At 43.8% G+C, this 9993-nt stretch overlaps 1 protein-coding gene across 4 annotated transcripts in view; it reads left to right on the top strand.

Moving 5' to 3' along the window:
* The window catches only part of MASP1 (MBL associated serine protease 1), a 291536-nt gene that overhangs the window by 251897 nt on the left and 29646 nt on the right, over positions 1-9993 (top strand). For all 4 annotated transcript variants that reach the window (XM_024767942.1, XM_024767934.1, XM_024767950.1 and 1 more), the window contains 3 exons: positions 3776-3953; positions 5814-5945; positions 8126-8322. In XM_024767942.1, the coding sequence (XP_024623710.1) occupies positions 3776-3953; positions 5814-5945; positions 8126-8322 (507 nt within the window). The remainder of the gene's footprint in view (positions 1-3775; positions 3954-5813; positions 5946-8125; positions 8323-9993) is intronic.

The following is a 9993-nucleotide window of genomic DNA, read 5'->3' as shown; positions in this document are numbered from 1 at the left end:
GGGGGGGGGAAACGGCCTTATTAAGCACGTGCAACAAATAAGTAATTTTTGACATCCTTCACATTATAATGCAGATAGAACTTGCTATATAAATATTTGCTGAGTTGAGTTGAAAGAAAGCAAATTGAGGACATGCATCCATGTGTTGGTGCCCTGAATCACAATAGTCTGAAAGGACATGGGTGCCCATAAGAAGTAGAAAAATGAAGAGTCTGTGATCCCCAGCCAGATGGTTCTGTAATATTACAAATTTTGTGTTTTCATTTGATAAGGTATTTCCCCCCATCATGTTAATACGGTGACCCTAGAAATGGGATAGTCTGAACAGAAGCCAGAGCTCAATCCTCCATCTGTACTCAGAAGTCAATGGTTTTTGTAGATTTTTACAATCATAGCAAGAGCTGAAGATATTAAGTAGGGCCAGTGACCCCCTCTATTTAGGTTATGGCCAGAGCTGTCACTGAGCCACATCCTCTCTGGGAGACAGTCCATGCACCCAAGATAAAGTTTCAAGAGGCCCTTGATCTAGAAAAGTTGTTTGGCAAAGTGCCTATGTCTTTTGCCTTGCACCCTCTGGGTTGGTGGGTTCCTTTCTCCAGGGTCAAAACAGTTCCAAAAACAAAACAAGTATCAGGGAATCATGATAATCTCTCCACTCCTGAGCAAGTCACTGCCCCTCTCTGGACCTCAGTTTCCTCTAGAAGGATGGGGATCGAAACAGCTCTTAAGGGTCCCTCCTTCCACGCTCTGATATTCCAGGACTCTATTCGGAGCTGCAGGCTGAATTCCCAGGGCCCTGGGGCCTTTTCTTCCCTGCTTCTAAAGGTATTTCTGGCTCAGATTTCCCCATGGGTCTCAGCTGGGGCGTGCTTACCTGTCCTCTGGAATAGTGAGGCCCTGCAGGTGATGATCGTTTACCTGCCATCATAAACGGTCCTTAAGCGTGGAACTTACAAGGAGGGAGGCTGTTTATCACAGACTTTCATCAGGTCTCTCCCTAATCCAAATTATCTCTGGCTGATTTCACTTGAAAGTGTCCATGCTACAGGTACTATGGAACCCCAGAGACCTTGGGAATACCGAATTAGGAAGGAGGCTGCTGTGCCTCGAAGTGTTAATGCTCAAGGCATGACTCTTCATTAGTAATTGATTCTGTATCACATGGTTATAGACCACAAACAAGTTCAAGTTCATCAAGTTCCTCAGCAGGAAGCAATCTGTGTGCTGAAATTCCTGCTCACCATCCTCTAGTTGGTTTATTTAATGTATGGATATGATGACTTGTTAGAATACTAGTATGTCAGGACTGGAAGAGAGTGTAGAGCTCAGCAAGTTGAAACCCCTAGTTTACCAGGTGGATAACTACAGGAGTCAGCCACATAACAGTTTATGGTGGAGTCAGGAATACTCAGGACCTCTAAATGCCAGGTCCATACACTCCAAAGCAGAGGTCACCAAGATAGTGCATTCCAGCTCATGCAGTTACTCATAGAAGAAGCCTTCTCCCAGGCCCTCACTCTAAATCTATTTTGTCTTATTTTTATTAAGTTCTAACGATAGCAGCTTAACTGGTTTCTATTTTACAACATATTTCAGCTAATAAACTGATTTTAAAACAGCGAATAAAACATAAAGAAGACCTAAGAATTGCGAAGGCATAATAGTCTGGGGACCTTGAAAGCAGGGCAAGCAACATTACGTAACTCAGTATCCCTAAGATGGTTGATGTTCATAACAATGTCCCTGGATCACCAAGAGGGATTAGCATGTTTTACCTGAGAAAGCAGGGATTTGAATAAAGCACTTTAAAAAGCATTATACCCGGCTACCCCGGAAAAAATTTTTTTAGTCATAGCTAGGTAAAAACTTCAGCTACCTGGAAAACTCAGATCAGCAAAACAGCAAAACGGCTGTGATGTTCAAGGAAGTGACATTTCAGCTGTGTGCAGATAGGCACATTCTATAGCAATAAGGCTGGTGTGAGTTGGGCTAGTATCTGCAGAGAAGAGGAAAAAATAGCAAAGCTATGATCTCATTTTCTGTTTACACTTCAGTTCCCAAAGTTAGTGATTAATTGTCCTTGTGTTTTGTTGCCAGGGCAAATTGTTTTTCTTTAAAACTCCCACTTATTTTAAATAAATAAATCATTAGTTTCAAAACAGAAGTGTCAAATGTTAAGATACTTCTGACATACTAAACTAATGAACAAAACAATGAATTCATTAGAAGCTACTAGAGATAGGCAGCCTTTGAGAACTTTCTCTAATGACTTTGAAAGGCAGCAGAAATCATTCTTGGTCAGAGATTTTTCTCACGCATCTCGGTTAAAATACCAATCTAGAGGTTGCAAACAGAAACACTACCTTAAAATGATCGCGGTAGGTGTAAATGATAGAGTGGTAGGTAGGCCAAGTATTGGTAGTCAAATAAATATACCAACCAGCTACACTGTGCTTCCCAAACCAAACACACAAATTCTGCTTTAGGCAATCAGTTTAGAATCTCTCCTTGGGTCTCTGAATTTACCCAGGGCCTCAGACTCTTGCAAAGTAGAGAATTCTTTAGCAAATAGGCAATATTTGCATCTGAGTCTTAACACAAATGCACCTGTTTCTGGGTGACTCCAGTAGTTTCTGCGTTATTAAGACTACCTATTAAACACAGTTCTGATTACGTCTTCCCTTTACTCACAGAATTGAGTCACTTGTTATTATGTCATTCAAGGTCAACTGTAATCTAGTTTCAACTTATTCCTCCAAATATATCTCTCCTACAATCCCCACAGACTCCCTGGCATCTCACTGTTCTCAGAATAGGTCTTGCACTTTTAGTTCTTAATGACAAATATTTATTGGGTAACTGCTATGTTCTAGGTCCTGCACCATGCACTGAAGATACATCTATGAAGAAAAGAATCTGAAAAAGAATAGATGCATACATATGTATAACTGAATCACTTCGTTGTACACCTGAAAAGAACACATTATTAAGCAACTATACTTCAGTAAAAATAATAAATAAAAAGCATATGCAATTTTTTTAAAACTTCCACTTCTGATACAGATGTTGTATCATTTTATAAATAAAACTCAGATATATCAATAAGTAATTAATTAAATAATCAATTAAGTAATTAAAGTCTCACTCTCTTGCAGCATACATTCTAACGGGGATCCTTCACCTCCTTCTGAGTGCATCCTCAATGAGACACTTGTCACACTGTATGATAGCTCTGTCTCTGTTTTTCTCCCCCTGAACACTGCCTCCCGGTGACAGCTCTGCGTCTTACTCATCTCCCGTCATCCCCACCCCACGGTTTGCTCCGTGGCAGGCACACGCTGAATGTTCAATGAATGACTTATACTGTGTATAAACTTTCTTTTCCTGGAAATGTAAGTTCCTGTTGCGTATAGAATCTGTGAGATTATCTAGCTCTTATTTATTTATTCTATTATCCAATGTTAAAATTTATTTATTTTAACATTGAGCTATTTTTAACAAATAAGCCATTTTGTTGTCAACAGGAATGACAAATGCCAAGCTACTTCTGATGGACCTAAACAAAACGAGTGAAACAGTGGCTGGACGGCCACATTGACTTAACCTGTAATGTGTCTTTCCTCAAATCCCAGAATCCCTAAACCCCTTTCTCTGGCTTTCCCAGGCTGTCTGGTCTACTTGTGGGCAGCCCCTCCGTCTTTTCTCCTGGAGACCAGCAGAGAAGAGCTAATTTGGGAAGGTGCTCATCTTGTTCCCTTTCTCTTTGACCCTAAAGGTAGAAACTGAGGAGCAGGTGCTGGCAACCTTCTGTGGCAGGGAGACCACAGACACAGAACAGACCCCTGGCCAGGAAGTGGTCCTCTCCCCTGGCTCCTTCATGTCTATCACTTTCCGTTCAGATTTCTCCAACGAGGAGCGATTCACAGGCTTTGAGGCCCACTACATGGCTGTGGGTAAGTTAGAGAAGTGGGTGGCTCATCCCTGGGTCTCCCTTTCTCTCTCAAGATTAAAAGTGCCTTGTGCTCTCTTCTTTAGAATGAACACCTTATACTCACCACATAGATTCTACCAGTAATGTCTTACTGCATTTGCTCTATCACTTACCTATCCATCTATCTATCCTCTATTCATTAATGCATCTTTTTTGATGCATTTCAAAATAAACTGCAGACATCAGTACTCTTCTTCCTAAATACTTTAGCATGTATATTGTTTATCTAATCTACTCACATTTTTTCCTTTTAATGTAAAATTTACATTCAGTGAAATGCACAAATCTTAAGTACATTTAAATTTTCAAAAATTTATATTTGTGTCTAACACAAACCCCTAAAAAGATGTTGAGCTTTATCACTAACCCAAAAAGTTCCCTTGTACTCCTTCCCAGTTGCAACCCACTCCCACCTCCTTTAGAGGCCACAACTGTCCTGATTTATTTTCCACCATAGATTAGCTTTGCCACTTCCAAAACGACATATAAATGAACACATACAGAATATATTTTGTGAGGTGAGGATTTTTCTACTCAGCATAAAGTTTTTGATATTCATTCATGTTGTTGCAATGCATCAGTAATGGTTTCTTTTCCTAGCAGAGTAATTTTCCATTGTATGAATATACTGCAGTCTATTTATCCATTCTCCTATTGTTGGACACCTGGGTTCTATCCATTTTTTGGCTCTCAATAAAATTTCTATGAACCTTTTTGTACAAGCCATTTTGCAAACATGTTTTCACTTCTGCTGGGTATATATCTAGGAGCAGAATTGCTGAGTCATAGGGCAGGTGTATGTTTAGTTCTATAAGAAATTGTCAAACTTTTCCTAAAGTGTTTGCACCATTTTGTACCTCTCCACCAATGTGTGAGAGTTCTGGCTGCTCCTTATCCTCACCAACATTTGATGTTATCAATTAAAAAATGTTTAACCATTCCGTGGGTTATGTAGTGGTACTTCATTATGGTTTTGTTTTGTTTTGTTTTGTTTTTGCGGTACGTGGGCCTCTCACTGTCGTGGCCTCTCCCGTTGCGGAGCACAGGCTCCGGATGCGCAGTCTCAGCAGCCATGGCTCACAGGTCCAGCCGCTCCGCTGCACGCGGGATCCTCCCGGACCAGGGCACGAACCCGCGTCCCCTGCCTTGGCAGGTGGACTCCCAACCACTGCGCCACCAGGGAAGCCCTTCATTATGGTTTTAATTTGCATTTCCCTGGTGCCTAGTGATGCTGAGCATCTTTTCATGTGCTTTGTGGCCATTCCTGTATCTTTTGGGAAGAAATATATGTTCCAATTTTTAAACTGGGTTGAGAACATACATCTTTTTATCCTTATATTTCCAATGCCTAGGATAGGGCTTGACCCCCATAGGGACTTAGAAAGAGAGAAGCAGTATGGAGGAGAGGTTAAGAGCCCAGATTCTAGAGCCAGCCCACCTTGATTTGAATGCTGACTCCACCACTTAACTCTTGGTGTGACTCGGAGTAAGTTCTTTAATGGCTCTAAGTCTCAGCTTCATCATCTATAGAAAGGGGATCATAATGGTCCTGCTTGCTATTATCACAACTGTTAGAGAACAGTGGCACCACCAGAAGTCAGGTTGCCTGGGTTTGAACCAGGCTCTCTCTGATCTTGGGTAAGCCTCCTCATTTGTAAATGGAGATAGTGGCTACTTATGGGCCTTCGGTGAGGCTTAAATGAGGGATGCAGGAACCTCCCAACACAGTGAGTGGCCCATACTGAGTGCTCTGTAAATGTCGGCTGTTGTCTTCACCATCACACATGAACTGGTTGACTGAGAGGCTCTACCTGCCCCGCAGATGTGGACGAGTGCGTGGAGCGGGAAGACGAGGAGCTGTCCTGTGACCACTACTGCCATAATTACATCGGCGGCTACTACTGCTCCTGCCGCTTCGGCTACATCCTCCACACAGACAACAGGACCTGCCGAGGTGGGGCCCAGCGATGATTCTGTGCATCACCATTATGCACTGTATTTTCTGATAAGATTAGGGGAGGCTCAGAGGAAGGACAGATATGCAGTAGGGATGATTTAAAATGAAATCAGAGAGCTGTGCCTCAGATACCCAGGGGTAAAGATGCTGAAATGCCCACCAGCCTGGAAATCAGGTTCAGGTTGTCAGAGGACCGCATTTCAGAAGCCCTAGCCTCTAGTTCATCTTTCTTCCTGGGCAGCAGGAATTTCTGCTCCTTAGTCCCTATTTCCTCTTCTACTGTAAGTAACTGGCCAAGTCAAGGGAAAACCCAGGTTTCCCAGTCCTGAACCATGAACTAGGCTTCACCCACCAGGTCCTTTTTTCCTGCTCTTTCATGGCCCCTCAAGTTCCTCTGTGATAGAGAGAACCTCAGTGCAAGGGAGAGAAGAGGGAAGAGAGAGGCAAAGACAGAGGTGGCAAGAAAATGTCCCATTCCTTCTAGCTCCCTTTGCTTTCACCTCTCATCAATGTGCCTTCTCTGCCACAGTCTTCCAGGCTGAGGCAGGGGTGGAGAAATAGGAGGACTCGGCCACTTTCCATGAGGACCTCCTGGCTAGCAGGTAATAGCCACATAGGAAAATGGTAAAATGTAGTAAGTGCTGTAAAAGAAGTGTGGACATGGTACTATCAGACTGAGTCTGCACAGAGAAGTGAGCAAGCCCTTCCTTCTCAGAGATGGTGCCCTTGATGAAGGAGAAATAACAAGGAAAGGAGGGCACTCCAGGCAGAGAGAACAGCTTCTGCAAGCATTCAGAAGCATGACAGAATTTGGAATGTTTGGGGAATTGCCAGTAGATTAGTTTGACTTCAGGGTAAGGATCTGCGTTTTAGAAAGATCACTTGGAAGCTGAGTGAGGGATCATTGGAGGAGGTAAAGGCTGGAAACAAGAATTTTTTTCCTTTCTCCTTCAAAAACTCCTACTTACTTCCAAATAAAACCCTATAGGACCCATCAGTACAAAGCAGGCACACAACAGGAGTTTTCTCGAAGAGGGTTAGTATTTTCCACGGTTTTCATTCAGTAAGTATTTATTGAGTATCTACTATGTGCTGAGTACAGAGGGGCTAAGAATGAGCAATGTTTCCCAATCCTGTTTTTCATTTTCACTTCTGCCCCCAGGAGCCTTTTTAAACGTTCTCTCCCTAATTGCCTCACCCACGAAATTTTAATACCACAGACATACTGTATATATGCTTATGCACTGTATGTCTATCTGTGTATTATGCATAAAAAGAGTAACAACTCCCCCTCCCAAAGAACCAATTTTGGCCCCCTTAGGGGCGATATTCTCCCCATGAAAGTAGTTGGTGTAGAAAATGAAAGCTTCGGGATTCAGAAACCACTCTAAACCTTGTTCTGCAGCTCGTAGCTGTGGGACTGCAGGTTAGTCATGCCCCCTTTCTGGCCACTGTTTTCTCATTTACAAATAAGCAGGATAAACAAAGGCTTAGGAAGAACTGTCATGCCAGATCCAGGATAGGTCAGCCCAAGGACAATGGTTCAGTGGCAAACAACAGGGCCTTGGCAGGGCTCAGCCATGGCCGGGATCCAGGACCCTGGGTGCTGGGTTGCAGCTGTGGTGAGGAACAGGGCAGAATCCCTGAGCTCAGGGAACTTACAGTCTAGTGGAGACAGGAAAATCCACTGACAAATATATTTCATACTGGCAAGCAGTGGTCAGCAGCATGAAGAGACACAAAAGCAAGACCAGGGCCAGAGAGTGAGGGTACGTGTGAAGGTCCTGTGTTATATGAGGGATCCAGGAAGGCTTTGAGCAGAGACCCCAGGGAGTCCTGGGCTGAGGGGAGAGCAGGACAAAAGAAGACCAGACTTTTTACCAGACCACTCCATCTCAGACCCCTCCAGCCCCCCACAAAGACCAGAGAATTTGACAAGAAAGCTTATCACACTCACTGCCTTTGAGTATTGACTCTGCAAATTACTGGGTGTGTGACCTTGGTTAAATCACTTCCCCTCACTAAACTGCAGTTTCTCCGTCTGTAAAATGGGGATAATGACTCCTTCCCCACTTGCGTCTCAGGACCACTGGGAAAATTGTACAGTAGCCGATAAGAAGGGGCTTGCTGTGGCCATGGGTGTGGTGTGCCACTTTGCTCCGGTGTGTTTCCCACAGTGGAGTGCAGTGACAACCTCTTCACGCAGAGGACTGGCGTGATCACCAGCCCCGACTTCCCCAGCCCTTACCCTAAGAGCTCCGAATGCGTCTACACCATTGAGCTGGAGGAGGGTTTCATGATCAGCCTGCAGTTTGAGGACATTTTCGACATTGAGGACCATCCTGAGGTGTCCTGCCCCTATGACTACATCAAGGTAAGAAGACAGTGGGCATAAGCCCTGGGAATGCTGGAAAATCTTGGATGAATTGGGGAAATTGACATTCTTGGCCCTCCCTTCTTCCAGGAGAGGGGGCCAAGCAGGTTTCTTCCTAAAAATAATTATTTAAAATAACATCTACCAGCTTAATTGGATCCAGTCTAGGGTTCTGCCCTGTTCCCAAACTAGCCCTTTGCCCACCTGCAAAATCCCTTCTGCCAGGTAACATAACATCATCATGAAGTAACACCAGGGTGAAGGTCATGGGGACCGTCTTAGAATTCTGTCTACCACACAGCACATCCTGGGAGCTATGCTATGAGCCTTATCCAGGCACGTAACCTCTTGGGGCTTCACTTTGCCCCCTTGCCACAGTAAGGCTGACAAGATGAAGATGTACCCAGGATTATAGAATTCATCAAACGAGGGTTAAAGAGTGCTGGTCCTCAGAGGTAGGAGAAAGAGTTAAAGGCATAGGCAGGACCGGGCCTGGGAGCTGGGAAATCCGGACCAGCCCAGAGTGCGTCTTCCCATCTCTCCATCCCCGATGCCTCCATCTGAGTGTAAACCCTGCTCTCTTCCGGTCAAGTGCAAAGCTACCTGGCAGGTTTGCTGGCTTCCGCTCTTGCTCTACACAGTCTGCTCTCTCATAGAATCCAGGGTAAACTCTATGAAAGCCAGGTTACATCAAGATTGTATTTGGAGTAAACATAAATTCCTCAACACAATATGGCCCTTGTCTGCCTTTCCAACCTCAAGCCAGGGCATTCCCTCTGTTCCAGCCCCACTGGCTTCCTTCCCGTTCTTTTATTTATTTATTTATTTATAATTTTTTTTAACATCTTTATTGGGGTGTAATTGCTTTACAACGGTGTGTTAGTTTCTGCTGTATTACAAAGTGAATCAGCTCTATGTATATATATATCCCCATACCTTCTCCCTCTTGCGTCTCCCTCCCACCCTCCCTATCCCACCCCTCTAGGTGGTCACAAAGCACCGAGCTGATCTCCCTGTGCTATATGGCTACTTCCCACTAGCTATCTATTTTACATTTGGTAGTGTATATATGTCCATGCCACTCTCTCACTTCGTCCCAGCTTACCCTTCCCCCTCCCCGTGGCCTCAAGTCCATTCTCTACTCTGCGTCTTTATTCCTGTCCTGCCCCTAGGTTCTTCAGAACCTTTTTTTTTTTTTAAAGATTCCGTATATATGTGTTAGCATATGGTATCTACTTTTCTCTTTCTGACTTACTCCCCTCTGTATGACAGACTCTAGGTCCATCCGCCTCACTACAGATAACTCAATTTTGTTTCTTTTATGGCTGAGGAATATTCCATTGTATATATGTGCCACATCTTCTTTATCCATTCATCTGTCAATGGACACTTAAGTTGCTTCCAGGTCCTGGCTATTGTAAATACAGCTGCAATGAACATTGTGGTACATGACTCTTTTTGAATTATGGTTTTCTCTGGGTATATGCCCAGTAGTGGGATTGCTGGGTCGTATGGTAGTCCTATTTTTAGTTTTTTAAGGAACCTCCATACTGTACTCCATAGTGGCTGTATCAATTTACATTCCCACAAACAGTGCTGGAGGGTTCCCTTTTCTCCACAACCTCTCCAGCATTTATTGTCTGTACAGATTGCCAACAAACACATGAAAGG

Source organism: Neophocaena asiaeorientalis, unplaced genomic scaffold, assembly GCF_003031525.2.
Source record: "Neophocaena asiaeorientalis asiaeorientalis breed wild unplaced genomic scaffold, Neophocaena_asiaeorientalis_V1.1 scaffold225, whole genome shotgun sequence".
Classification (NCBI taxonomy): domain Eukaryota; kingdom Metazoa; phylum Chordata; class Mammalia; order Artiodactyla; family Phocoenidae; genus Neophocaena; species Neophocaena asiaeorientalis.
Note: the sequence above shows the minus strand (reverse complement) of the source record. Positions and strands in the feature narration are given on the sequence as shown.